The sequence below is a fragment of a genome, assembly GCF_019968985.1.
Source record: "MAG: Porospora cf. gigantea B chromosome Unknown PgB_NODE_89_length_42805_cov_116.915, whole genome shotgun sequence".
In the NCBI taxonomy this organism is placed as follows: Eukaryota; Apicomplexa; class Conoidasida; order Eugregarinorida; family Porosporidae; genus Porospora; species Porospora cf. gigantea B.
The window spans coordinates 1-25,846 of NW_027179335.1; the positions used below are offsets into that span (position 1 = coordinate 1).

The window sequence follows — 25,846 nt, forward strand, 5'->3', positions numbered from 1 at the left end:
AAGCTGTGAATCTGTGGCGATAAGCCGGGAAATCAACATCCTGCTCGAGCGATTCGCCATGGATCCACATGCCGCCAGTGTAGATGTTCTGAACCTCGTGCTCGAAGGTGCTGGAGTGCCCGCAAGCTTCGTTTCACCGATGGACGTCTTTGGGCATCCCATCGACGACAGTCTGGACGGGATGGTGGCGTCGCTCGACCGCAGGAAGGTCGCACTGGCCGACAAATACCCATTGTACTCCGCTGACAAGCGGTTCAAGCGGTTCAACGACTCCTTTCGGAGGTTTTGGGTCACGTGAGTTCTTGGGGGGTTTATCACCCAGTTTTGCGTCCTCCAGCGACGAGCTCGCGCTTATCAAACACATTGCGCCTGGGGTGCTCAGTTGGATCGTCCCTCTTACGGAGTGTCGAATCCGTTGTTTCAGACACGCCGCTACATTGGCGGCCGTCAGCTTTGGAGCCGGACTCGTCCAGATTCGCGCCCGGCTTCAGGACGACATACAAGTTATGGATATGAGCCAGCGGGTCTCAGATGTGAAACGAGCAGAGGAGGCTGACAGGAAATTGAAAGCACTAGTGGATGAGATTCAGACAAAGGTATGCTCTGCACGTTGGAAAGATGTGTTCGTGGATATCCGCAGAGATGTGGTGATGGGACTCATCTCCTGGATGCGATTGATACCCAGTGAGTACCTCAAGCCTTCGGCGTACTCGCGCTATCTGGGCTGGGGTCTTTATGACTCTGTGGGCGACACACGGCTGGCCGTCTTCGACTTTTTGTGCGAATGTGCTGAGGATCAGAATCTGCGAGAGGGGATATTGTCTCCGACTCCAGACACTCCGTCATTTCTGAGTTCCTTTGCGGAGCGTATCATAGGGGCGGTGGAGGATGTGGATTTGCGAGTGGCTGTCAAGGCAGTCAGGCTTCTGACTCTGGTGGGTGACGAGGAGTGCGTCAGTGATTCTCGAGTAAACTTCATGGTCGACTTGCTCTTCACATGCAATCAGCCCGAGCTACAAAGACAGCTGGCCCTTTTTGTGGATGCCTCCGTGTTTGGCGCATCCATAACCCTCCCAAAGAACCCGCCAGCCGCAAAAATGGTCCTGGATGTCAAGGCAGTACTGGAGTTCATGTCGGAGTTTGTGTGCAACTACTCCCGACTGGCTTTCAGGTTCGTAGAAGCTTTTTGGGAGCTGGCTCCTGTCTTCCGCCGAGTGCCACTCTTCGTCAGAATGCTGCTCGTCGGTGATTCACTTGAGTCCGACTACACCCTTCCCAGACACCACAGGGTTTTTCTGCTGGACATCGCAACGACGTGTCTTCGACTCCAACGAGAGCAGGCATCAGAGGAATTCAGCATGGCCGCCGAGTTTGCCAGGCAGAAGAAGGCAGCAAAGGATCCGATGGGACAATACATCCAGTCCATCCAGTTTGCATTTCAATCGAAGTCCTCGGCATCTGACTCAAATCTGGAGAACTACGGAGAACCAACGAACGTCTTAGCTGTTCTGCAGGCGCTGCCGGAGCTGTTTACGATGAGCCTAGCGCACGACTCCGAACTCGAGGCCGCGTGCTACCTCTGTTTGGAAGTATGCCGGCACACACCAGTCATTGTGGCGTCATCCGCCCAAACTGACGAATGCCTCTCGTTGCCCTACGTTTCGAAGATTATCTCCTCAGTGAATAATCTCTGTGCTCGAGCAGTTCCGACCAAGCACTTAGATGTATTGTGCTGCGCGCTGGGCGAATTGTCGAAGGGAATTGAGGACGTTGAGCTCTTCAGCACGGTGAGGGAGCAGCTGGAGCAGGTGCTTGACACGTTTACCGGCAGCATCATGCAGGAGTTCTCTCAGACTATTGAACTCTGCAACACTGGAGGTGACACTCTCGAAATGGCCCTTCGGAAACTGGACTTGCTGGTTCCCGCTCTCGCCAGCGTCAGCAAGGCGGGAATCCGAAACGTCTTCGAGGGCAACTGGGCAGTTCTGGATGACTTGGCGGACATCGTTCGAGCCAGACAGAGCTTCATGAGCACCTACAAGGGCGAGGAGATGCCGCTCAGCGCTCCGAACGCCGGACTGGTCATCTCGGCGGTGGAATGCCTCGTTACCGCTCACCTCCAGTTATGGTGCGACATCGAAGACGCCTACGGTCGAATACTGTCTACATTGCAGGCCCACGACGTCCTGTCTGACTGCCCGAAGCAGGTGGATGGTCTGGATGAACTCCCGACTGGAAAGAGGCAGAGGGTGGACGAGGGTGGTGCGCCGTTCAAACGGAGGCGAGCTGTCGTCGCTGGAGAGGACCCTATGAGTCTGGACTTCGCGCTTACGCTGGCTGAAGACTCCTACGGCAAACTCCCTATCCTATTCGAGCTGCGAGATGTTATTGTGGAGGAGTTGGCGGCGTTGCTGGGCGTGGAGGTGGACAAAGCAGTTCAATTCAAATTGGCCATGGCATTGGTGTCGTTAGGAGTTCAGGAGAGTGCAAGCTACGTGGTGTTGCAGGTGCTGCATCCTGACTCGTTGCTTTCGCAACTGATTCCGCGAAATGGAAACTTCGTCGTAAGCTCCATTGGGTCCAAGCTGGACGTGCATTTTTCCAAATGGACGGAGTGTCCGTTTTCGCTCGGCGATAGCCCCAGTAAGACGCTTGTCGGCTACTTCGACAGTCTGTTCAAGGCCATCAACAAGCTCGACTCCTCTGAAGTTTCTCAACTGTTGGCCGATGTGGGCGTTGTGACCACTCGGGACTCAGCTGCACCAGTTCTTTTGGCTCCTGGTCGTGTGGATGGTTTGAGCTGGATCAACCACAAGAAGGGCGAGGCAGGTCACTCTCCAACCCGAATGTCCCCCTTGAGGCTCTGCTGGATGGCTAGTCGGCTGCTGGAGGCTCTGGAGCAGACCGCGGCTCCAGGCTTCTGGACTCCTCCTCTCATGAGCTGGCTACTGAAGATGCTGTCGAATGAGCAGGCTCCCTTGGCGCAAGCCGCACAGGCCATTGCTGCACGGGTTTGCGATTGTGTAAAGTTCACAGATGAGGGAGCGGAGTCACTTCGGTGGACTGTGTTGGAAGCTGGGCTTCCACGACTCTACCTGAAGGACAGCAGGGCAGCGGTTGCGGCGTCCGCGTGCCTACACCGATTCACAGGTCCCCATTTCTGGCGCCAACATGGAGAGAGATCTCGTGTAATGCTGACTAAGCTATGTCTGGCTGCCGTCTCCAACCCCCAATTAGGAGCTGGGTTCCTCGACACTTGCCTGCTTACTGTGATCTTCTCTGCAGTGGGCCGCCACAGGACTTACGCCGCCGACAAAATTCTCGCAGTGGAGCTGGAGGCTACCCTTGTTAGACTAGTCCTTCAGCAGATGGAACGTACATACGCGGAGGCAGATTGGGAGACTGGCTACACAGTAGTGAAGCAGGTTCTGGAGTTAGTAGCACGAAAGGGACTGTCGCAGGTCAGAGAAGGACATTACGTGTGACTTTGTAAACTTAGCGAAGTGAAAGGACTGACGTCACATTTTGTGGGACGACTTTAGTTATACTATGCTTGGCTCAGTGGTTACGTGCTTCACATCTTCGCTGCCTCTTTCCGATATCTTGGCTCAGTGGTTACGTGCTTCACATCTTCGCTCCGTAGATGATGCCTCTTTCCGAAACAAGGGGGCAAAACGAGCCTTCAGCCGCAATCTGAACTCGGCATTCACAGCGCATATAGCCCTGTCGTACCACCGCATCCAGAGGAATTCACCCAGCTGCCTCCCTCCCACCCTCGGCTGCATCTGCACCCGCAGCGCTGGCACCAGACAGTCTCCGATGGCGTTGCCCTTTCTTGGGCGGAGTAGAACACTCAGCCAATAGCCGAAGAGCTCACAGCCTCTCTCGCGACTGCTGTTTGATGCCAACCCAGAAAACTGAAGAAACAAATCGCAGAGCCTCAACAAAGCCCTGAGTGGCACGCAGGACCCAACCTTCATCAGAGCCTTTTCTACGTCGCTGTGCGTGCACCACATACGCCGGGGAGCCATCCGAGAGCGAATGGACAGCACTGTGTGTACATGCGCGGATCCAACTTGTGTGGTCCTTTGCTTTATTAACCGGGAGTACTCCGCAGCAGCAATGGCCATTGCTGCTCTGAATTCCTCATCTCGGTGGTACTTCTCTTCGAGCCACTTCGCCGTCACAGGTGGGCTCACGCCCTCGACTAAGTCCACGTGGGTTGATGAGTCCACTAGAAACGACAGCACGTCGTTCAAGTTGAGGGGAGAGGCGATTTCATTGGCGATTAGGGGTAATGCTTGGGCCATCCTCACGGGGATGTCTTAGTGTGACTTATTCCGACTTTTTCGATGTTGCGACCAGGACATTACTTCGTCTTGAGGGACGCCTCAGGATCCATGAGCATTCAATACCTACCTGCTGACGTGCCTGTCGTGTCCAAAAGAAAGCGACGCCGGCTGGACAAAGGAGACTCCATTGCCGATGAAGAACCGAAGACCACCTTAAGGTTTGGAAAGTACCTGATACCTGTGGATCTTATCTCGAACCAGCCGTTTGGGTCGAGTTTCCGACTCGAAAATGGCGTGTGGTCGCGGCGAAAACCGCTGCTATCAGTGGACGAGTTGCTAAGCAAGGACGAAGATGAAGCCAAGGACGACGAGGATGACTTCGACAACCGCCACATTTGCGACGACAACACCTCCCAGTCAATAACTTTTGAGGATGTGGAGCGTCTCAAGAAAGACGGGCTCAGCGCGGAAGAGCTCACTCGTATGTTGGCTGAGGGATCGAAGTCCTTTGAGAAGAAAGGTGTATTCGGACGAGAGAAGTACCTGCTGAAGAAGCTTAAGAAGTACATTCAGCAGATCACGATCCTTCCTCCCAGCGTGTACAATGTAGGCCTGGCATACATGCGGCGAGATGATGGCGCAAAGATTGCTGGTCTGAGACCCGACTACCTTGGCATGATCCTAGGGTTGGGCAACGTGCAGGCTGGGAAGAAGGTCATGGTTTACGATCACTCCCTCGGCTTGCTTACGGGTGCAGTTGCGATAAGGCTGGCCGGCCGAGGGGATCTGTATCGGATATCCCAGAGGGGAATCAGCAACAAGATCGTCGACGAAGTAGAGGTGACGCCTGAGCAGAAATCAATCATCAAAGAGCTTCCCCTTTCTGTGTTGACACGGGCACTGGACACCCCTGTGTCTGACGCAAACCGCAGCAGCTACTGCTTCGACGACGTCTGGTTCGAGCAGCGGATTCCCGACTCCACAAGGGCCATTGCAGCGGACTCGACGGCAGATCCCGAGCACCGGGCTCGAGCGCAGCACCATATGGAGAACGGCAGACTTCGCAAGGCCCGCCGAGAGCAGGAGTGGCTTGACCTCGCCGTCACCGGAGGGTGCGATGCTCTGGTGGGCACCATCAGCTTCCCTTCGGCCTCTAGGGCGTCAGAGTCAATTCCCCGAACTCGGGCTGATGTTCCCCCAGCCATTCGTCTCGCGGAGCTGCTGGCAGATGTAGCTAACCGATTCGTACAACCAGACGGACGGGTAGCGCTCTTCTGCCAGCACATGGCTCCGTTGGCGGTTGTCCAGGCAATGTTGTCGCGGTCCCTGGATTGGGTAGGCGTACGGCTGGAGGAGGTGTTCCTCAGACCACAGCAAATCGCTCCGATGCGGACGCATCCGATAATGAAAAACTCGGAGCGGCTCTTTAGCGGGTTTCTGGTGTCTGCTATCCGCGTGGGCTCTGGTTTCACGAACGAACAGTCGAAGTAGTGTCTCGCATCATCTATGACCGCTTACAACCAAAGTCTTCTCTCTCTAAACCACCAACAAAACTTTGTCAATTACTTTGAAGCATGAAAGTACCTTTCCAGCAGCTTGCGGGAGTTTCTTGGCAACGAGTCCAACGCAGCGCTATCATCCCCATCAGTACGCATAGTCCTTAATACTTCGCGCACATTGGTAGCAAGAACCTTGCCTAGCTCAACGCCCCACTGGTCGAAAGAGTTGATACCGTACATGAATCCCTGTACAGCTGTACGGTGCTCGTATATCGCCAGCAGCTGGCCTACGTTGAAGGCGTCGCACTGCGGCATCAAAAGCATGCTGGAAGGCCTATCACCATGGAAGACCTTGTGGTTCTCCAACGCGGCGGGGACGCCCGCAGCTCGCACCTCATCCAGAGTCTTTCCATACGCCAAAGCGTCGGGTTGAGCAAAGAAGTTGGACATCAGCTCATCGTGATTCGAGACAGGATGTCCATCAATAAGATTCTTCTGGTACTCCGCCACTTGAGTCCTTGCGAATCCAATAAAATCCGCGGGAATAACACGCCCTTGATGCATTAGTTGGTAGAAGGAGTGCTGGCCATTGGTTCCCGGCTCGCCGAAGAATATTTCGCCCAGCTCCATGGGGCAGGCCTCACCTGACATAGTGACGCACTTGCCAGTGGACTCCATGCAGAGCTGTTGAATATGAGCGGAGAATCGAACGAGCGCTTGGCAATATGGCAGCACAGCGAACGTGGAGTGCTTCAGATAGGTAGTGTTCCACACGGCAAGGAGACCGAGGATGGCAGGCAAGTTCTCCCTTAGAGGAGTGGTTCTGAAGTGAGTGTCAATGGCGTGACACCCCTCCAGAAACCGACGAACAAGCGGCATACCAAAATGCAACGACAGAGGAAGCACACCCACTGCAGACGTCACAGAAAACCTCCCGCCAACCCAATCCCAAAACTCGAAGACGTTTTTCGGGTCGATACCGAATTCGCCTGTAAGCTTTAGGTTCGTAGAAACGGCGCACATGTGGCTGGAAACGACACCCTCCACGAGACCCTTCTGGGCGTAGTGCTCCAACAGCCACTTACGCACTGTGCGGGCATTCAGCATGGTCTCAGCCGTTGTGAAGGTTTTGGAAACGATTACGACGAGCGTTGTCTCGGGGTCCAAGCCTCGCAGAGCTCGACGAACGTCAATAGGGTCCACGTTTGCAAGGAATCGCAGTTGACGCTCCTTATGGCTGCGGATCGCCTCGTCACAAGTGGAGAGTGCTTCCGCCACGAACTCAGGACCCAAGTATGAGCCACCAATTCCGATGCAGAGTACCTTGGTGAGTAGTTTACCAGTGAGTCCTCTGCGGTCACCATACCGTACTTGTAAGGAGAAGTTCTCTATGCGATCCAAAACTGAGTGGACCTTCGGTACCACGTTCTCCCCATCCACCAGAAACGTGGCGTCCTTAGGAGCCCTGAGGGCTACGTGCAGCACTGACCGTCCTTCAGTCTCATTGATCTTCTCCCCTGCGAACATGGCTTCGATTTTAGGACCGACTCCCATCTGCTCAGCAAGGTTCACAAGTCCATCCAGCACCTCATTCGTCACCTTCTGCCGAGAATAATCCAGTACAACATCGTTGGCTTCCGCCCAGAAATTATCCGTTCGACTCTCCTCGGCAAGGAGCTCACGAAGGTGGGTGGAGTTGGATTTTTCGGCTAGAGCTATCAAGTCCCCGTGTGCCTTCGAGTTCCAAAACGCCATCTTTTACAATTGTAATTTTACTCCATTTGCAGACGATTATCTGGAAAACGTAGACCTCGGGTTGACAAAAATCCCTGTCCCGCCGCGGAATCCCAGGAGCATTCTTCAGAGGCTTGTGTGCCCGCCAAAGGCCAATATGTGGGGTTGGACGGTGGTCGCTATTCGATCAATTCCAGATGTCCAATGTCGTTGTCATTGTCGGTTTAGGACTTAGTGGTCTCGCTGCATTTCGTGAACTCAAACAACTCAACAGGCATCGCTTCCTTTTGATCGAGCCACGCGACTATCTACTTGACTGCGTAAGACTCCCGTTGAGTCTGACAACGCCTGAAGAACCTCTGGATAAGCTGGTGCATCCTTTGAATGTGGTAGGACCAGATTCAGAGCATATCCGAGGATTCGTGACGAGCGTTTCCGACACGCACCTCACTGTGGAAATGCTGGACGGGACTGCTCTCGAGCTATCCCTGTCAGGGGGAGAAACAGGAACGACTGGCACGTCCGTAATGGACGAGATCAAGAGAAACGGAATCCACCGACTGATTATGTGCACAGGAATCCAGAAAGCTGTGTGCCCTGGAAAACGACAGGTTCTTACCATTGACACCTTCAAGTCTGAGTTCCAGGCACTGAAGGACTCCGTGTCAAGGTGCCAACATGTGTTGGTCAATGGTGGTGGACCTACGTCACTGGAGATGGCTGGATTTCTCAGGAAAGCTGGGATGTCTGTGACGGTAATCTGCAGAGACGAGATCCTCAAGGGTCAGGAACAAGGCTTTCAACGGCGGGTGGCGAGTGAACTACAACGTCAAGGCATCGACGTACGAACCCACACTACCCTTGTGTCGCCCATTCACGAGTTCCACCAGTCATTCCCCTCCTTCAGTGTCTTTGGTGCTCCGCAGACGTTGGAGTTGTCAGCGGATGTACCGTCTACTGTGGAGGCCATTGACCTTTACGTTCAAGGGTTCACAGCCGACCGGGACCTCCAGTTCGAGGTGAATGACCAATTCCTAACAAAGGAAGACTCAAAGATCCAGGCTATCGGGGGCTGCGCTAACATAGAGACTGATATGTTTTACTTCGCAGAAAAACAAGCCAGCCATCTGGCGTCTCACTTCAGTGACCCACAGGCCTACGCTCATCCCATGTCTGTCATGCTGCTGGACCTGGGAGGGTGTTGTGTGGCGACGGCGGATGTGTCATGGCTGGGCCGATGTACTTTCAGCAACTTTTTCACAAGCGGTCTCGCGTGTTTCAAGTACCGCAAGATGCTTTCCACATGCCAGCGGCTTTCCGGACAATAATAACGCTGCCAATTGATAATCATGACTAATGAATCTTTGAGAAGCAGACACATGAAGTAAGAAATCATCACAAGCACTGTAGCCTATTCGTGGCGCCCCGCACTCATGTAGGTCGGATTCCAATCACCTTATCTCTATCAATTCAATTCAATGATCGCTCTACTCCTATCTGCAGTAGCTTTCAACGCGGCTACCGCGGCTCCTATGGCTGTGAGCTTCTTAAACGCGAAGGCTGGAGAAAGGCTAAGTAGATCTCTGGAGGAGCCTGTGGTTCAGTCCATTCGTGATGAGGGTTTCGCAACATCTCTGAAGGCCGCTCTGCGTCTTCCCGGCGCTGTGACTGAGAACATCGCGACGCGACTTCAGGATGGTGAGTCGCCGCTGGAGACGGTGCTCGGTGCACTATTCGACGAGGATTCCGTGCTGCTTGAGGATTTGGTGGCGGCATCACTGCTGCCTAGGACTAAAGACCACATCGTGGAGGTTTTGGGTGCAAGGGAAGGTTTGGAGGTCCGAGCGGTATTGGATCATCTTATTCCTCTACAGTCGGGGGAACTCCCGTTGGGGGCGTTGTTGGGTCTATCGGCGAGTGAACTGCAGGCCATCATGGACATCAATTCTGAGGGCGGGTCTGTGGAAAGTCTCACCGAGGATCTTTTGAAAATCACAGGCGTTGATGTGCCCATTGACACCGTGGGATCGTTCAAGGGATTCCTGCATACATTGGGTGATCTTGCCGAGACCTCGAACCTTCTCAGTCGCACGCTGGGACGTACGGTGCCCGTCACTGAGCTAGGCCTGCTGCTGACGTCTCTTGGGTGCTCCGAAGATCTCCCTGCGCCCAAAAACCCTCCCATGCTTGACGTCCGCCGCCTTTTGGACCTTTCCTTTGATCGGGTGCGCGTATTTCAAGACTGGTTTGCCGATCTCGACGCTGTCAGCGGCGGACTTCGAGAGAGAGAGGAGCCTGGCTTTCTGAGCCGCAACTTGTCTGAGTCCCGTCAGGCGGATTTGGCCTCCAAGAAGCTTGCGTTTATGACTGCGCTTGACGGCGCGGAGCCAGAGCTCATCCGGGCGACTATGAGGAACAGAGATGTGCCTCATGCATCTGAGCCGGAGTTGGATAACGTACGTGAGTTCTTCAGAAGGATGGGTTCAGTGTCTCCTGCGGATTTCACTGAGGAGGAGCGACTCCATATTCTGACTCGTCTTCGTTCTGAAGGTTCAGGCACCCAAGGTCGTTCGTCAGATTCTACACGCGCCTCTCTTGTAGATCGTGTTCGCCGCCTCCGCTCTGAAGAAATGGAGGTTGACAGGCAGTGGACTCCCTTCTCGCCGAATCTGAGCACTGAATTCTGCCGCCGTGTCGCTCGCTTTTGGGAGCGTGGTGTTGTTAATGACATCCCGATCGTCAGAGATGGGCCTCGCGGACTGCAGGCCAAGGAAGCGCGAAGCCTGTTGGGCCCGATACGCGTTTCGCAGCTGGGGAAACTTGAGTCCAAGCCATTGACCGGCCACTCTGCGGATCTGCTTAATGAAGCCAGTGGTCTTCTCGATCTTCAGGATGGCGTTATTGATCGTTCCAGTCGTATTCTGGACCACCAGGACCGGGAGGGAGTTCTTTCCGGCGTGCTTGATCGTTCCAATGGCATTCTGGACCACCAGGACCGGGAGGGAGTTCTTTCCGGCGTGCTTGATGGTTCGAGTGGCGTTCTGGACCACCAGGACCGGGAGGGAGTTCTTTCCAGCGTGCTTGATCGTTCCAATGGTATTCTGGACCTTTCCAATGGTGTTCTGGATCGCGAGGACCGGGAGGGAGTTCTTGCCGGCGTTGGTGGCCTTTTAGATCGCCCTCGTGCTCTGAAGTCAGAGGAGGACGCTGCTCTCGGTGAGATTCGAGTTACTGTGAAGGACGATGAGAGGAGATCTGACCTCGAGAAGAGACCTACTGTGGAGAGACCTGTTGTGAGAAAGAATGATGTCGAGCAGAGGCCTTCTGTGGAGCGATCTGATGAGAGGAGGTCTGACGTCGAGAAGAGACCTACTGTGGAGTTCTCTGTTGAGAGAAGGAATGATGTTGAGAGGAGGAATGATGTCGAGAAGAGACCTTCTGTGGAGCGACCTCACCTTGAGAGAAAATCCTCTGGTGTGAGATCTGACGTCGAGAGGTCCACGAGACCTGCTGCAGCCGATCGTCGAACCGGTAGCCGCGCTCGTGAGGACAAAGAGACTTTGTAAGCCTTATTGCTTTATGTGTATTTGTCATAAGTTGAAACAATTTGAAATATCCGTGTGGAGATACCTTTTGAGTTGGAAGGATTTGAGAGAGAGATCTCCAAAACGATTCAGAGTGATTTGTTAGATTAGTGAGTCAGACTTCTTCACAATTCATCATACAACGATTCATCTGGAGAGACCTTACAGATGGCATTCGCTACATTTTTCCCCGCGATAAGAGACATCTCAATAGCACTGGCCGCCCACTCAATAGCGTTCAGGTAGTAGAGTCCCGACCCCAACACCATGTGCCACGGGCCGGATGGAGTCGTACTGTAGTCAGGGTAGGCTCGCCATCGGCCTACTCGACTTGTCTTAACGGCTGAGAAAAAGCTCAACGGGTCGATGTCTTCATTGAAAAATATCTTGTAGACTGAATGAAATGTCTGGTCCTTCACACTGGCCACACGACTAATGCTGTTAAACTGTGCGTGACTCCGAGTACTCAGCAGCGCATGAAGATCTGGATAATTTGGATCACCCTCGACGAATGCGATACCCAGGTTGAAGTACCTTCCGTCATAGCTGTCATTTGCGTCTTCAACAGCGGGCCTAGTGTTGGAATCCGCTGTCATCGGCGTTGCGATCACCACAGCATCGTAGTTCTTCTGGAGTAGCTCGCCATCGATCATGTATTCAACAATGTTGGGTTGACTTCGGGTGACTCGAGTGACTTCTGCGGAGATGAGGTTGGCCCCCGAGGCTCTCAAAGCGCCCTCAGCCAGCTGAAAGTTCCCATGACGCACGCTGAACAAGCTGCCGATGGCACCGGCAAGTCCCACCAACCCTACAAACGCATGTGTCTCACTCGGAGTCTGCCCGTAGTTTACAATGGTGGCTGCGTGAACGAGCTCTGATCGGATTCGTTCGCTGAATCCTTGAGACTGGAGGTAGCTCTCCAGGGACATGGTGGTTAGAGCAACAAACTCTGGGTCCATGGTTTCCAAAAGCTCGTGGACAGACGAAAACGACTCCCCTGAATCAAGTAGCGGGTAGACACGAGAAAAAGAGCGTAGCGTCGACCTCACCAGTCTGTCTAGTCGGATCAAGTCCAGGCCGTACCTCCACAAGAGCCGAGCCGACGTCATCCATCCCAGAGAGGACGACTGAAACGCCAACCCGTCCTTCCCCAGCAGGCCAAAGGGCTCGGCTGAGGTCATTGTCTCCGACCCTGCCACCTTGAGCAACCGCGAGGCATACAAATTTTCCGAATGGATGATGGCGGCTCCGGCTTCGTATTCGTTGCCGCCCATATTTACCAGAGCTGCGCGGCCTCCCACAGTGTCCTTTCGTTCGTAGACGTCAATGTGCACGTCAGCGTCGTTTTGCCTTAGAAAATACGCAGTGGAGGTGCCTCCAACGCCCCCACCAATGATGCCCACTCGCAGCGAGGCGGACAAAGTGCACAAAAAAGCCAGGGACGCGCGCATTGGAAATAACGATTCGCAAGATTGGGAATAAACGACGTAAACATGAGTGGGATCCGTGGTGTAGCGTGGCGTAGCATCCAGCTACCTCCCTACGGGACGCTGAAAAGATCCCCTCGAGACAGAACGGCACAGAGAAATTATCGATTAAGAGCGTCTCCCAGGCAACGGGAACTATGGCAAAGAAGCTTAAGCTACAACGGCGTCTCGCCGCCGACATCCTCGGATGCGGCAAGAAGAAGGTGTGGATGGACCCTCAGGAGACTGGGGACCTTGCGTTCGCGCAGACCAAGAGGGCCATCAGGAAGTTCGTCAAGAACCGAGTGATCGTCAAGAAGGCTGCGGTTGGAGTTTCCCGCTTCCGCTTTAGGCGCCGACAGGAGGCTAAGCGCAAGGGCAGGCACATGGGTATTGGTAAGCGCCGCGGAACTAAAAACGCTCGTATGCCCGAGAAGGTTCTCTGGATGAGACGTATGCGTGTTCTCCGACGACTTCTCAAGAAGTACAGAGACGGAGGCATCATCGACCGTCATATGTACCATCGCTTCCGTGCGCGAGCGAAGGGCAACCAGTTCAAGTCGAAGCGACATATCATTGAGACCATCCACTTCGCCAAGAACCAGTCCATCAAGGAGAAGTCCCTTCAGGAGCAGGCCGAGGCTCGCAAGGCCCGTGCCATGGCTATTCGCGCCAAGAAAGAGGCGAAGAAGGCCGCTATGGGGTTCTAAGTGCTTTTCCTACTGCCAAATTCCCTTGCTCAGCTCAGTATTGCACACTCGCCATTACACGTAGCTCGCTTTTCGCTCTGGATTCTGTTTTTTGGCCTCAGCGCGGTCTTGAAGCAACCTATACGCCGGTAAGGACAGGCTGAACAGCGCCAGGAGCAACATCAGCGCATTCTGAACTGCCCAGTTTTCTTGGAAGTACACACTTACGACACGATTCCATGGGAGGACGCAACAGGCGCCCAGCCCTCCAGCTGTGAACATAAGTCCCTGCAAGAAGTTCGACGATGTCTGACCAAACAACTCCGTAATCACGTAGTAGATCTCGACGTAGATGTTTGTGTTGTAGAAGGCGAAAAGGACAGCGGCAACCCGTAAGGCCGCAGGGGTTGTGAAGCAGAGGCTCAATTGAATGAGGATGCCTACCGACGTGGAGAACCACAACATCATCTGGACTGACTGCTCAACTAGGAAAGCCCACGCCAACGTTCCCAGAAACCCAACCACTGAGACGTAGTTGTAGAACATCTGCAAGCTGTGTGCCTCAGCAGGGTCCTTCACGAAGTCAAAGCAGATCTCCCTAAAGTTAGCGAGGAAGTAGGCTCTCCGGAAGTTCACGTTGAACATGTAGAGGGCGCATATTAGGAACGGCAGCGACCGGACTTGATTCCTCCAGTTTTTAGTGGCTGTTTCGAAGCCCTGCAGAGGTGCCATGGGGAGCTTCTCGGAAACACGCGGTAACGAAGAACCCAGCAAGACAAAAGGCTGTTGCGGTTCAGGCTCCCTGTGGTCCACGTTGTCAGGAGTATCGTTGCTGCTGCCTGCGCCGTCGGAAAGCTCGCTGCTGGTTTCCTCAGCTTCCCACTCCAGGGTTTGCGGGTGCGTGTGGCTCTTGGCTGTGAAGAATACCAGGGGCGTCAAAAGGTACAGGAATCCAATGTATCCCAGGATAACAGAGTTGTAGACATCATATCCCACAAGTCGACCTGAAGAGGATCAAACAGTGAAAACCTTAGCTCACTCACTTCGATACTCTCCAAGGAAAAACAAAAGCACAGGCGTGATCAACGAGAGCGTACTCATCAGCGTCTGGAAATGCTGCACGGCAAGTTCGTGCCTGGAAAGATGTGCCATGCCAAGTAGGAGCGCCCTCACCTATGCGGAACCAATTTCGACATCATAGAGTGACCGTTGAAGATCAGCGACGTCGACAGACCCAACAGACCGGCACCGAGAGTGTTGCTCATGAGGTCGCGGCCTTTGAAGAACCCCATGAATCCCAAGGTATGCATCAGGTGTCCGATGACTGCAGTCATCCTAAATCCAAAGTTGCTCAAGACGTAAACACAGAGGGGCAAACTGAACAGGCTACCCGCCAACCCCAGCACTAATATATCAGTCAAACGGAAGTACCTGTAACATGTCACCAACCCTAGGAACCTCATCAACGCACCTTATTCCGTAGTCAAACCCCACCGAGTCCACAAGGACCCGACTTCGCATAGCGATTTCCCTCAGAATGTCCAGCTGCACGGCCGTATTGGCTGTCAGCGCCAGCACTAGTGCATTCGCCGAGAACTGCGCAACTTTCGACCACTTCGACATGTGTGCAGTGCACCTTTCAAGCGCGTATCAAAAAATGTCGTGGTTGATCACGCTTGGTGACCACCTGGTGAATAATACACTGAAGCGTTCTACCATCTGAGTAGTTCCACTCAACATATCGAGACAATGTCAGTACTCGTAACGTCAGCAGAGAGCGATTGACGTCCGTTCGAGGACGTACCAATGTACACTCTTGACGTCTAATGACGTCAGTTTCCACCAGCACTGAACTTCCCTAACGCGTTTTGCGTCTCCATCATCGCGTGCCTGCCTAACTCTCCCCCAATGGTTAACTTGCAAGCCGTCAGCACATCTCGCTGTTGTATGGTGTCCTTCTTCCCATGCTTAGCCAGCTCACTCGCCTCTCCGACAAGTCGCCGAAAAGTATCCATCACAAATGAGGTGAAGACCTCTAAGGACTTATTAGACACCTTCATGCTACCTATTTCCTGCTTAATCAGCTTCCAAATGGCACTTCGGAAAGGATTAGTCTTCCGGTTTCGAGGCTGATTCTTCTTGATCTGGCCGTTTTTATCTATGGACTTGGAAGTCGACTTCGACTTCTTGGACTTCTTGGACTTATTAGGATTCTTCTTCGAGTAGTCCACATTTCTGGGCTTTAGACTATCAGCCGATGTAGTCGATCGCGTCTCCACGTCGCTCATGCTTTATGCAATTTCCACCTTCAATTAACGCCGTTCCCCACAAACGTTTGAGCCGTATTTTGGACATAAACCATGTCGACTAACACTTGGAGATGATTCTTATACCATCTTCAGATTACTGAGAACCCAAAGTCTTCGGTTTCTGGGGGGAGTACAAAGAGATTGACGGAAGCGTACCAGCAGAAGCGGATCGTGCGTATTTATTTGACTCAAAAGTAGAATGATTGTCAAGGTAGAATGGTTTTCACTTGATTTAATTGCCAAACTTAGTTCGAGGATTGATCTGTCTGATTTTAGTTCGTGGATTGGATTTATGCCGTTAACGATGAGATCTCGACATTTAATTACAGAGCTAATCTCGTTCAGTTAAGAGTGATGACAACTGTGGCAACAATGACGGGAGCTCTCCAGACGCATCTCTGACTCTAGACCGCATGGAAGGGTCAGCCAGTAGCTGCAACGAGGGCAGTTTCGACTTCCACCAGCAGATGCGCCTCGAGTGGAGGAAGGACCAGTAGTCTGTGTGCGATTGAAATGGTACTCACCCGCCCTTCGAACCGAAACCACGTCGTCGATAGTTTTCTGAATCTCGGCAATGAGTTCCTTCCTCTCCTCCACCAGCCCGTCAAGCTGCGATCTCACACGAGTGAGCTCTTTGTCTGTTTGTGCCTTGGTGGTCATCAGAACACCAATGTCCCGGATCACATCCTCCCTGGAAGGCTCCTTTCGCCGTACGAGGCTCTCCAGCACCCCACCACCACCTCTCCAAAGCTCCCTGGTTCTTGGCTTGTCCCCGAATATGGCCGCGATTATTGCTGTATGTCTTCCGCTATCCGAACTTACACCGAGTCCGAGGTGTTGGCGGATCCGTGACCTCCTGCAACCTGCTGTGCAAGTCCTCAAGCCTGTGTGTGTGTGGTAGGGGGCTCACTTCTTGGACTGTTCATTGGAGGCTTCCACTTTCCGCTTGCGGTGGCCTGTTAAGCAGGCGAGTTGACGGCGCAGCTCTTCATCTCTTTTCTGGAAGCGATGAAACTCTTCAGCGATCTATGTCAGGTATCGCGAACGCTCACAGTCTGATCCACATCAATTAACATGGCAACTAGGTCGCTGAAATGTCGAAAGGACATGTACAGGTACCAGGGGGCGGCCGTTTCCGTCCCATCAAGGAATCCGTTCACCGATAAGTCAGTATCAAACAAACTGCAGGGAAACAAACGTTGGATGAGAGCGTCTACAGATGGATGTGCGAATTCCTCTGCCGCGGCAAACGCCGAGGTGTCCGTTGGGGGGAATAAAGATACCCTCGGGGGACCTGATGCAAGGAGGTCACTCGGCCTCGTGGAGCAGGTCTGTGCCGGCCATTCACGAGCTATCAGGTTACGAGTGTCGAGAACAACGACCCAGGATGAAGGTGTCAAGTCCCGTCCTGTGGTGAAGACTAATCCTCTGAGAGGCTCCTCCGAACACCAACTAGTCTTGAGCATCTCCTTCCGGTGAAAACTCAACAGCTTGTGGCTGCATTCAGGTTCCGAGACTGCGCCGGCCCTAAGGTAGGTAAGGACGGGTATCCGTGCTGACTCCAACAGTTTGGTGGTTTGAAAATCCAGCGAGTACCGAGATAGCGTGCGGTTTGTGACCTTAAACCCATAGCTGATCCGCAGCAGCTGCCGAGCCGACCTGGAGACAGCCAGGACACAAACGCGGACGACGTCCACCAGAACCGCGCTGCTTACGTCGACCAAGGATTCGGAGTCCAGACAGGCCGGTATCATCCCGGAGATGTCGTCGCACCGGTGCAAGCAGCTGACGAGTCGACGACTGTCTTGCACTAACTTGAGGACGGTATCCTGGTCTTGGGTGTAAAGGAAAGGGTGGAATACCTTCACGATACCTGTGGCCACTCGACAGAGTGTCTTCCAGCCATCCATAAAAAAGCAGTCCCATATGTGGGCCAGCGTGGCAACGTCCACGAAGTACGCGAAGAAGGACATTAGCCACTGATGCGCGAAGACCTGTAGATTCAGAGATACGTTGTGTAGCTGCTTATCCGCCTCTGGTAGCTGCCGGCGGACCGTTTTCTCCATTTGAAATAACCGGAGGGCCAACAAGGGAACACCCGGGGCGTAGAGCAGGTGCCCATCGAAATGGTTGAGCAACGCAACAGTCATCCAAAAGGAAAGGACTGGACAATGTGTATGCAACAGAAAGACCCCAGCCACAAAGTTCAGACCTTGACAGTACCCCACAACAGGCACTGCGCACGCTGGGTGAGTGAGTCATACGTTCCCACCGACAGCTCTGAGCACGCTAGCCAATGCCGCCCTCCCGCTAGGGCAAGAAAGAAGCGTAGCGGTCGGGAACGTACGATCGAGGTCCTTCTGGATGTCGTTGGCCACCGAGGAAGGAAACCGCACACAGGCAGGGTCGTTGAGAAAGGCAAAGACCTCCTGGGCCTCTTGGTTGACAGAGCACCATGAGTGCCAGTAAGAGGGGACGACCTCAGGAGCCGCCGCATCCGACTGAGACCGGTCCCTAACACTCAGTTCGAGCCTGGCCTTGTCTAGCAGGCGCGATAGTTGAGGATGAATGCATCTTCGGCCCTCGAGTGTATCGGTCGGCTCAGGACAAGTGAACTTTGCACCCTGCAGACTGCTCCTTCTACTAATACAGGTGGCTTGGTCAGGCAAAGTGGTTGTCGACTCCACCACTTGACCGATGAACTCCTTGCTGTAGCGACACTCAACCATGTGTGGCCTCCTGACAGACGACGATTCGAATGGTTTTAAAAAGACCACGCCACTTTGATTCTGACACTGGCTTCGACTTCGAATGTCTGCAACCACCGTCGGAAGCAGGACATCCAGTCGGAGGCAGTGAATCCACAGTGCCGGCCTCGAGGCAGGGCTAACGCGGCAGTTCACGACTGCCTCATGCAGCCATTTTCCGTTTTGAGAGGCCTGTAAAGGGTGAGGTGCATTGACGTACTCACTCACCTCCTTCAGCGTCTTACAGGTCAGCGCAAGTCGCGTAATGTCGCGTAAGTCGAGGTAAGGTAGCACCCGCGCCTCCACCAGCGCTAGCGGAAGCAACAGCAACGCCATTATTCAGCCAATACTAGATGGTGCGATCCAAACCTTCTGAGTGGGCGGCTGAAGCCTATCGAAGGCTTAGACCGCGCCAGACGTGGGACAGCTGCTTCTATGCCTGTCCGATGTCCCTCTACAAGGGCATGATCGCATACAGTGTGCTGCGCCTTGGATGCTCGCTGATTCGGCTGGCGATTTGGAGTGTGCCTGATGTCGTCTTTGGGCTGCTGGGCCTCCTAATCGGCTTAATGGCGCTACTTTGCATTGTCAATCGCAAGGTTATCCTTCTACAGGTTGTTTATGTGGTAATGCACGTTGACGTCCTCGTAACTGTGGCGGACCTTATTACTCTGAGCGTCATCCTGAATAAAGTGGTGAGCTGGCTTGAACGAAGGCACTCAGAATCACGACAAGTCAGACCCCATCTCCACCGAACAGTTCATGCATATCGTAGGAGTGGTTTTTGGCCTGATGTTGGTTTCTGCACACCTGCTGCTCATGTGGTGCTGGATGTCGACGCTGAAGTCGCTACACATGGTTAAGACACATGGGGGGACAGGGAGGGAGAAGGTCTCCGGGTCCCTGCTGAAATCCAAGAGGGCTGAAGTTCGACTTCTCAGTTTGCAGTCGTCGAGTTCCAAAGGTCCAGAAATGGCGCCGGTTCCTGATGGACATGTCGAGTTGTTCGTATCGAATGAAGAACCCCGTCCTTTTTGAGGGTTGAGCCCTTCTGGGGTTGTCGTTTCCAATGAGATAAATCGTGGTACAAAACCAGAATAATGGTAGCCGGCAAGGCGGACAAGGAAGATACAATCGTCAGGCGCAAGCGACCGGAAGGCCCCCCCGTAGCATTGGAGGACCTCCTTCTCGATGAGGAGGACGGCGCTGTGCCGCTCGACGAAATCGATATCGACATTCTTCGGAACTATGGCCGTCCTAGCGGCACGAGCAGCGCCGGATGCAAACAAGCAGAGAACGTTTTAAAAATGCTTCAACAAAAGATCGACGACACCAGCGGCATCATCGAAACGGAGACTGGTCTGGCTCCGCCGTCTCAGTGGAACCTTGCTCAGGACCGTCAGCAAGGCCAACCTCTGCAAGTGGCTCGATGCACTAAAATCATCGATGCTGGCACCGACAACGCGAAATATACCATCAACATACGACAGATGGCAAAGTTCGTGGTGGGCCTTGGAGACAAGGTGGCGCCTGCCGACATTGAAGAAAGTATGCGGGTAGGAGTCGACCGACAAAAGTACCGCATTCAAATTCCTCTGCCGCCTGCCATCGACCCCACCGTATCTCTGATGACTGTGGAAGAGAAACCGGACGTCACGTATAATGACATTGGAGGGTGCAAAGAGCAGCTGGAGAAACTGCGCGAGGTGGTGGAGATGCCGTTGCTGCAACCAGAGCGCTTCGTTACTCTGGGCATTGACCCCCCCAAGGGGATCCTGTGTTACGGCCCTCCTGGAACGGGTAAGACACTGACGGCGAGGGCAGTGGCCAACCGGACAGATGCCTGCTTTATCTGCGTTATTGGTTCGGAGTTGGTACAGAAATACGTCGGTGAAGGAGCTCGGCTTGTGAGGGAACTTTTCCAGCTCGCTCGGTCGAAAAAGGCCTGCATTCTGTTCATTGATGAGGTGGATGCTATTGGCGGTGCTCGCGGAGGTGAAGGTTCGGGAGACAATGAGGTCCAAAGAACGATGCTGGAGATCGTAAATCAACTAGACGGATTTGACGCCCGAGGCAACATCAAGGTGCTAATGGCCACTAATCGGCCAGATACCCTGGACCCGGCACTAACTCGCCCGGGACGACTTGACCGCAAGATAGAGTTCGGCCTGCCGGACTTAGAAGGCCGCGCCCATATCTTCAAGATCCACGGAAGGTCCATCAGCATGGAGAAGGGCATCCGTTTCGAGCTCCTGGCCCGGCTCTGCCCTAGCTGTACGGGCGCCGACATTCGAAGTGTCTGCACCGAGGCTGGCATGTTCGCTATTCGCGGACGGAAGAAGGCTGTGTCGGAGAAGCACCTCATTGACGCTATAGACAAGGTGATCAAAGGTTACAAGCGCTTCTCAGCCACCGCAAAGTACCTTGTGTACAATTAGTGGTCGTGAAAGTGTGTGGGAATCTAGTGACAGAGTCCGATGGCCAGATGCGACGCCATTTGTGTTTGAATCAACTGTGAGGTTTTGACCTCTGTTTGTCGTCATTGTGCTTAGTGTTTCGAGTACTCTTTTCGGAAAGTTCACTCTGACATAAAATTACCAAATGCAGCTGTTCTACCTGAAATCTGGCGGTCGATTTCTCACGTGCGATGCCGAAGCAAACGCTGTCTCCGTGACAGATTTTCTGCCGATTGCACGGAGTACATTCAAATTGGATGTGTGTGTGCCCTGGTCTCCGGAAAGGGAACAGACAACGCTTGCTGGATTTGAGCTCAGCGGCAGGCTAACAGAGACGTTGGAAAAGCGGTGAGAAACCTGCAGACTCCTTACCAGTCAACCGGTGACTTTTGAGGAGCCCGTGTTTATATATGGTGTGCTTCCGTCCTCTGTTGATTCCGCGTCCGAGAACCGGCTCTTCGTCAGCGACGTGCAGCCGAAGCCTGTGGTGCGAGTGCTTGTAGCTGCCGCCACGGTCGACGGACGGCTTCGAGTGCTATTCGAGGATCTTGAGGTGTTGATTGCCGCGGAGAAGGAGGGCAGGCTGCGGGTAGATTATCTTTTCCCAGTAATTCAACCGGACACCGGTCCCAGTGAACGGGGAGTTCCAATAAAGGCTGATCGACAGGTTCTAGTTGGATTCTTACGTCATAGACAGATGGCAGGGTACCTCTCTGCGTCTTGCCGAGTAGACAGCTCTCCACACATCTGGACTCTAGGACAGGCGAACATACTCAACAACAGGCCTGCTGTGACGAACTGTTCGACTCCCCAACCGTGGGAGGGCCAGATGTGCGGCATTAACCTTCGGACACCTATGACCCCCTTGCTGTCAGTTGTACTTCTCAAGGGGAAGCACTGCACAAAGGATCTGTTGTTGGATTTTACCTTTCAGGAACTCATGCTGGTCGAGGACCTCCTGTTGGTTTTAATGGGAACAAACGGACATCTGATCAAACAACAAGGAAAGCGTTTCTCGGTTCGGGCTCCGCTCGACATGCTGCTGGCTGTCAATGAGCTTACCATGGCCGATTTAGAGCGGAAGGTTGCCAATTCCGACGGCTTCAACACCCCTGAACAGGCACTTCAGTCCCATGGCCTCCAAACCTGCGGGCCTTACGTCCGCGTTCAGCAGGTATCTGATGGACTTGTGGAGATGGCCAACCGAGTGCTGGAGCTGGCTGTGTTGCACCGAGAGGTGGTGGCCTTCATTGATGAGTGCCGATCACCGATGTTGGGACCGACAGCACAGTATTTGGCTGCTGCGCTGGATTCTTTGGTTCTGGATTTTGACAAACGGATACTGCAACTCGAGCATGAGACTCTGCAGGAGACCCTCCACCGACAGGGAACGCTGCCGTTAACCCTGCAGCAGTTGTTCGTGGAACTCCAGCCTGCCCGACGAGTCCTCGAAGCCGCTGCCACCGTAGCCAGGGCGTGCCCCCGACTCACTGGCAGGCACCTGCTTTACAAGTTGGAGGAGCTGCGCAGTCTTAGTCGGACGGAGGTCAGTGACGGTGTCCTTTCGCACATTTTGAAAATTGCATCGGAGCCCCAAGTGGGAATCATTGACCGGTGGTTATCAGAAGGTGTAACACCAGTTTCAACGGAGCCATCAATTCTGGAAGGGTATCCAGTCTCAGTTCACCAGATGCCCCGAGACCTGGCGGCGTACACCGACAGTATTGAGCGGACAGGGCGTTACCTGCAGATCCTGAAGAAAAGCCGTCAGCCACACGTGGTGGACGACTACCCCCCTATGGTGCATCTCTTGAACGTGACGACCATCCAGAGGTCGCTGCGTGTTGCGGAAAATTGGGCGTCGAAGGCCATTTTCGACTTTGTGATGAAGGATCTGCGGTTGCCTCGCGTTCTGGAGGTGATCTGGAGTCGAATGTTGGTGCTGCGCAGTGACTGGTTGACCACGTTCATAGAGGACGTTGAGGCTGGGGCCGAGACAGAAGACCACATGATCGGACTGCCGAGGGTGGCAGCTTTCTTCGATGTGGCATGTGGTGTCCTGCCAGAGGAGGATTCCACATTGTTTTCGATCGCTCTGAGTGACGTGCCTCTTGAAAAGGCAGGTGCGGCAGACTCCACAGCAGTGGTCGGTCAGAATTGGCAGGCTTTGCGAACCGAGGTGACATATTCGCACTTCTTCGATCACCTGACACTGGATTACACACACCATTGGCAACTCGGAGAAGTACTGGACCTGCGCAGTCGCGTGGTGTACTCCTCGGCCTTCCGACTGTTGCTGGCCGCCCGGAGAGCGGAGTTGCAGCTGGGCCAAGCCTGGAGCGTGAGTGAGCACGAATCCCGACACAGAACGTTCGCATTATATTCAGAACGGCGGGATTCAGCGTGGAGGCGAGACGTACAGGACGGCTTTTGTCCGCACTCATGTGTTTTGTGCAGTCCTTGCTCCACAGCTTGCGAGAAGACGGCATTATGGGGTGCCTCCAACGAGCTAGGAGCCTATTGAGGTCATCTAAGTCCGTCTTGGACCTCGTAACGCTCCACCGAGAACTCATTGATGGGCTCACAAGGGCATTTTTCCTTGATGACGTGAGCGCCTCTTCTTCTTTGAATCAGCCTCGCGGCATGCGAATGGTTCTGAAGGGCCTGAACCTTGTGAGTCTTTTCGCACGCCTGCTTCGCCGCTACTCCCGGCCGGATCATATCTGTGATCGTCTCGACGAGTCTCTAGGCTGGCCGCAGGTCATCGACCAAAAATTCCGAACGTCAGTTGCTAAGTTCGCTCAACACTTCGACGATCTACTTCGTGAAAGCCCAGCTGACGCGTGTTTCGTGAGATTCAAAGTTGCATAGTTCTTGCAAAACGAAATTATCCTACATGCAGCCCTCACTACGCATTTTGAAAATGTTTAAACTACATTTGATTTTCGTAGAGATTACATACGCACCACTTCTGGCGCTGCCGTCGCCTTGGGATCGCCCGGCAAGAATTGAGGCTGTGCCATCTTATTCATGAAGTCCGCAATAGGCATAACGTAGCCCGGAGTGATACCCAGGTTGGCCTCGTCCACCGTGATAACCTTAGGAGGCCAATCAGGAACGGGGAAGGTGCACCCAGATTCAATCATGCCTAGGTTCTTGCCCATTTCCAACCGGAACCAGCCGTGCTCGCCCCACGCAGTGCCCCACGAGTTTCGAATGATCCAATAGGGAGTTCCGTTCTCATCGGTGTCCCAACCGGAGACGGCCACCTCGTGCTCGATATTTTGCCTATCAAACTCGTCGCCGACAACACCCTGACCCCGCCAGTTCTCTATCAAATAAGAGTCGAACTGACAGGAGATAGGGCCCCGGAGAAAGACTTCTGCCTTCATTTGCGTAACCATTGATGGGGCGTCGGCGGCCTTCTCAGGCACTGCACCCCACGCCTTGACGTAGTATTTGGTGTATCTTGGCTGCGCGTAGCACCTGCCTGTAGGCCAGTCAGTCGTGGGCGGGTCGCAATTCATGCAACGAGTGATGCCTGAACAGGGGAGATCCTGCCCAGTAGGTAGCTGGCAAGTATCATCCGGAATGCCCTCTTCATGCGCAAAACGGAATACCGACTCCGAATCACCTCCCTTACAAGTTCCAGCCTGTGCTCCGCAGTTGAACAGGAACGCTGTAGACAAATTAATCTCGGGCCATTCGCCCTTCCGCATGATCTTAAGTCTGTCACTCATGACTGACGTGGAGGCATGGGCCCAGCAGCCGCCGCAATACTGGGGCATATGCTGATTGAGGTCCTTTGTTACCATGGACACCCCGTTCACGTTCCTCCAGTCGAAGGCAGATGGCAGTTGCCGAGTGTCAAATAATCGGTGCGCAAATTCCAACTCGCCCTTCTTCTCTGACACAGTCCTGTCAACGCTGCCATGGTGAGGCTTATAGCACCCGTTCTTGCTGATCGTCGCTCCAGCCAACTTCTTCGCGTGCTCAGCCAAGTCGAACTTGTCCGCCTGTCCGCAAGCAGCGAGAGCAGCTAAAAGGAGAACAAGCATCCTCGATGGGTAAAGAATGTTGTTATAATGAATCTGGGGTGTGGGGCGTATGAGTTCACTTTCTTCTATGATTTGTAGCTCATACATGCTGTTTCACCTATCGATACATCATTTATTCATTCAACAGAGGGGTCTACTTTCTAGTGTTAAGCCGATCACAGCTCTCTTCGAACTCAGCCATCACTGACTCGAAATCGGAGTCCGCCAGGAGAGCGGGGGTTGAGGTTCGAGTGTTGGAGGGGGTTGAGGTTCGAGTGTTGGAGGGGGTTTGCGTGAAGCTTTGGCGGGTACAAGTTATCTGATCAACGCATGGGGGTTCAGTCTGCTTGGAGAAAGATGCCATTGCCGCAGCGATCTGCTCCTTGGTTGGCTTAGGAGCAACGGGGGGAGGCACCTTCGGGGACGCAGGAGCGGCCGGCAGGAGCACATGAGGAGCAGCAAAGGTTTGACGCACGTCCACCTTCTGTCCGCCACGAGTTGTCGTGGTTTGGTTCATCTGGGAGAAGGGGAAACTTGCAACGATCACAGGAGACGCGATTCCTTGGACGGCAAAAACTTTCATGATTCTGTGAATTATCGTAATGGAATCTTCCTCACAGTTGAAATGTCGTGCGTCATTTGAAATAATGCAAAACGCGAATAGGCTCCTAAGATGGATGAACTTGATGAACGTTCTGCATCCGACCCCCACTCCATTGCGGTTCTCCTGTACAAACAATCACTTGTCGAGGAGCAGGTGGGGAATTCCGATGAGGCAATGTCGTTCTATAGGCAAGCAAAACGATTATGGTCTGAGATTGATTCTCAGCTGACACGTCTGGAGGCGGAGTTCAAACAAGAGCAACTTGAACCTGAACCCAAGAGCAAACAGGTAGATAGGTTCGGGAGGGCCTGTTGGATTCTAGACGTGCCTATTTCTATTTGGATCGGTCACTTAAGTGGGCTCCTGGACTTGCCAACATTGGCGTCCCTCGGTCGAACCTGCCGGACTCTGGCTCAGATTCTGACCGCT

At 53.6% G+C, this 25,846-nt stretch overlaps 17 protein-coding genes across 22 annotated transcripts; 8 read left to right on the plus strand and 9 right to left on the minus strand.

Annotated features, from left to right (window-relative positions):
• Positions 1-139: 139 nt before the first annotated feature.
• On the plus strand, positions 140-3,485 carry KVP17_002484 (uncharacterized protein; the record flags this gene model as incomplete). The annotated part of the gene is made up of 2 exons (XM_068518777.1): positions 140-294; positions 323-3,485. 2 exons carry the CDS (start codon positions 140-142, stop codon positions 3,483-3,485), a joined length of 3,318 nt encoding a protein of 1,105 aa, XP_068371210.1.
• Positions 3,486-3,608: 123 nt separating this feature from the next.
• KVP17_002486 (uncharacterized protein) lies at positions 3,609-4,310 on the minus strand (the record flags this gene model as incomplete). Its single annotated transcript, XM_068518780.1, has 1 exon — positions 3,609-4,310. The coding sequence occupies one exon, from the start codon at positions 4,308-4,310 to the stop codon at positions 3,609-3,611; it is 702 nt and encodes a 233-aa protein (XP_068371212.1).
• Positions 4,311-4,352: 42 nt separating this feature from the next.
• On the plus strand, positions 4,353-5,783 carry KVP17_002471 (uncharacterized protein; the record flags this gene model as incomplete). The annotated part of the gene is made up of 1 exon (XM_068518756.1): positions 4,353-5,783. One exon carries the CDS (start codon positions 4,353-4,355, stop codon positions 5,781-5,783), a length of 1,431 nt encoding a protein of 476 aa, XP_068371191.1.
• A 71-nt stretch (positions 5,784-5,854) lies between these two features.
• On the minus strand, positions 5,855-7,546 carry KVP17_002469 (uncharacterized protein; the record flags this gene model as incomplete). The annotated part of the gene is made up of 1 exon (XM_068518754.1): positions 5,855-7,546. The coding sequence occupies one exon, from the start codon at positions 7,544-7,546 to the stop codon at positions 5,855-5,857; it is 1,692 nt and encodes a 563-aa protein (XP_068371189.1).
• A 176-nt stretch (positions 7,547-7,722) lies between these two features.
• KVP17_002462 (uncharacterized protein) lies at positions 7,723-8,853 on the plus strand (the record flags this gene model as incomplete). Its single annotated transcript, XM_068518744.1, has 1 exon — positions 7,723-8,853. One exon carries the CDS (start codon positions 7,723-7,725, stop codon positions 8,851-8,853), a length of 1,131 nt encoding a protein of 376 aa, XP_068371180.1.
• A 150-nt stretch (positions 8,854-9,003) lies between these two features.
• KVP17_002482 (uncharacterized protein) lies at positions 9,004-11,091 on the plus strand (the record flags this gene model as incomplete). Its single annotated transcript, XM_068518775.1, has 1 exon — positions 9,004-11,091. The coding sequence occupies one exon, from the start codon at positions 9,004-9,006 to the stop codon at positions 11,089-11,091; it is 2,088 nt and encodes a 695-aa protein (XP_068371208.1).
• Positions 11,092-11,234: 143 nt separating this feature from the next.
• Positions 11,235-12,560, minus strand: KVP17_002465 (uncharacterized protein; the record flags this gene model as incomplete). The annotated part of the gene is made up of 1 exon (XM_068518748.1): positions 11,235-12,560. One exon carries the CDS (start codon positions 12,558-12,560, stop codon positions 11,235-11,237), a length of 1,326 nt encoding a protein of 441 aa, XP_068371183.1.
• A 173-nt stretch (positions 12,561-12,733) lies between these two features.
• Positions 12,734-13,285, plus strand: KVP17_002463 (uncharacterized protein; the record flags this gene model as incomplete). The annotated part of the gene is made up of 1 exon (XM_068518745.1): positions 12,734-13,285. The coding sequence occupies one exon, from the start codon at positions 12,734-12,736 to the stop codon at positions 13,283-13,285; it is 552 nt and encodes a 183-aa protein (XP_068371181.1).
• A 54-nt stretch (positions 13,286-13,339) lies between these two features.
• Positions 13,340-14,887, minus strand: KVP17_002467 (uncharacterized protein; the record flags this gene model as incomplete). 3 transcript variants are annotated; one of them, XM_068518752.1, is made up of 4 exons in its annotated part: positions 13,340-14,268; positions 14,308-14,399; positions 14,438-14,695; positions 14,736-14,887. In XM_068518752.1, the coding sequence occupies 4 exons, from the start codon at positions 14,885-14,887 to the stop codon at positions 13,340-13,342; spliced, it is 1,431 nt and encodes a 476-aa protein (XP_068371187.1). The 3 variants fall into 3 exon arrangements, with proteins under 3 accessions (XP_068371187.1, XP_068371185.1, XP_068371186.1); XM_068518750.1 differs by lacking the exons at positions 14,438-14,695; positions 14,736-14,887 and having other exon boundaries at positions 14,308-14,416; XM_068518751.1 differs by lacking the exons at positions 13,340-14,268; positions 14,308-14,399 and having other exon boundaries at positions 14,434-14,695.
• Positions 14,888-15,096: 209 nt separating this feature from the next.
• Positions 15,097-15,552, minus strand: KVP17_002473 (uncharacterized protein; the record flags this gene model as incomplete). The annotated part of the gene is made up of 1 exon (XM_068518759.1): positions 15,097-15,552. One exon carries the CDS (start codon positions 15,550-15,552, stop codon positions 15,097-15,099), a length of 456 nt encoding a protein of 151 aa, XP_068371194.1.
• A 352-nt stretch (positions 15,553-15,904) lies between these two features.
• Positions 15,905-18,656, minus strand: KVP17_002475 (uncharacterized protein; the record flags this gene model as incomplete). 3 transcript variants are annotated; one of them, XM_068518763.1, is made up of 6 exons in its annotated part: positions 15,905-16,071; positions 16,098-16,367; positions 16,396-16,457; positions 16,484-16,599; positions 16,626-17,818; positions 17,846-18,656. In XM_068518763.1, 6 exons carry the CDS (start codon positions 18,654-18,656, stop codon positions 15,905-15,907), a joined length of 2,619 nt encoding a protein of 872 aa, XP_068371196.1. The 3 variants fall into 3 exon arrangements, with proteins under 3 accessions (XP_068371196.1, XP_068371197.1, XP_068371198.1); XM_068518764.1 differs by lacking the exons at positions 15,905-16,071; positions 16,098-16,367; positions 16,396-16,457; positions 16,484-16,599; positions 17,846-18,656 and having other exon boundaries at positions 16,605-17,723; XM_068518765.1 differs by lacking the exons at positions 15,905-16,071; positions 16,098-16,367; positions 16,396-16,457; positions 16,484-16,599; positions 16,626-17,818 and having other exon boundaries at positions 17,832-18,656.
• Positions 18,657-18,673: 17 nt separating this feature from the next.
• On the plus strand, positions 18,674-19,183 carry KVP17_002468 (uncharacterized protein; the record flags this gene model as incomplete). Its single annotated transcript, XM_068518753.1, has 1 exon — positions 18,674-19,183. One exon carries the CDS (start codon positions 18,674-18,676, stop codon positions 19,181-19,183), a length of 510 nt encoding a protein of 169 aa, XP_068371188.1.
• Positions 19,184-19,420: 237 nt separating this feature from the next.
• Positions 19,421-20,758, plus strand: KVP17_002487 (uncharacterized protein; the record flags this gene model as incomplete). Its single annotated transcript, XM_068518781.1, has 1 exon — positions 19,421-20,758. The coding sequence occupies one exon, from the start codon at positions 19,421-19,423 to the stop codon at positions 20,756-20,758; it is 1,338 nt and encodes a 445-aa protein (XP_068371213.1).
• Positions 20,759-20,921: 163 nt separating this feature from the next.
• KVP17_002472 (uncharacterized protein) lies at positions 20,922-23,647 on the plus strand (the record flags this gene model as incomplete). Of its 2 annotated transcripts, XM_068518757.1 has the most annotated exons (3): positions 20,922-21,124; positions 21,152-23,117; positions 23,144-23,647. In XM_068518757.1, the coding sequence occupies 3 exons, from the start codon at positions 20,922-20,924 to the stop codon at positions 23,645-23,647; spliced, it is 2,673 nt and encodes an 890-aa protein (XP_068371192.1). The 2 variants fall into 2 exon arrangements, with proteins under 2 accessions (XP_068371192.1, XP_068371193.1); XM_068518758.1 differs by having other exon boundaries at positions 21,152-23,300.
• On the minus strand, positions 23,303-23,497 carry KVP17_002485 (uncharacterized protein; the record flags this gene model as incomplete). Its single annotated transcript, XM_068518779.1, has 1 exon — positions 23,303-23,497. One exon carries the CDS (start codon positions 23,495-23,497, stop codon positions 23,303-23,305), a length of 195 nt encoding a protein of 64 aa, XP_068371211.1.
• An 83-nt stretch (positions 23,648-23,730) lies between the features above and the next one.
• On the minus strand, positions 23,731-24,834 carry KVP17_002466 (uncharacterized protein; the record flags this gene model as incomplete). The annotated part of the gene is made up of 1 exon (XM_068518749.1): positions 23,731-24,834. One exon carries the CDS (start codon positions 24,832-24,834, stop codon positions 23,731-23,733), a length of 1,104 nt encoding a protein of 367 aa, XP_068371184.1.
• A 133-nt stretch (positions 24,835-24,967) lies between these two features.
• KVP17_002477 (uncharacterized protein) lies at positions 24,968-25,396 on the minus strand (the record flags this gene model as incomplete). The annotated part of the gene is made up of 1 exon (XM_068518769.1): positions 24,968-25,396. One exon carries the CDS (start codon positions 25,394-25,396, stop codon positions 24,968-24,970), a length of 429 nt encoding a protein of 142 aa, XP_068371202.1.
• Between the last annotated feature and the right edge of the window lie 450 nt (positions 25,397-25,846).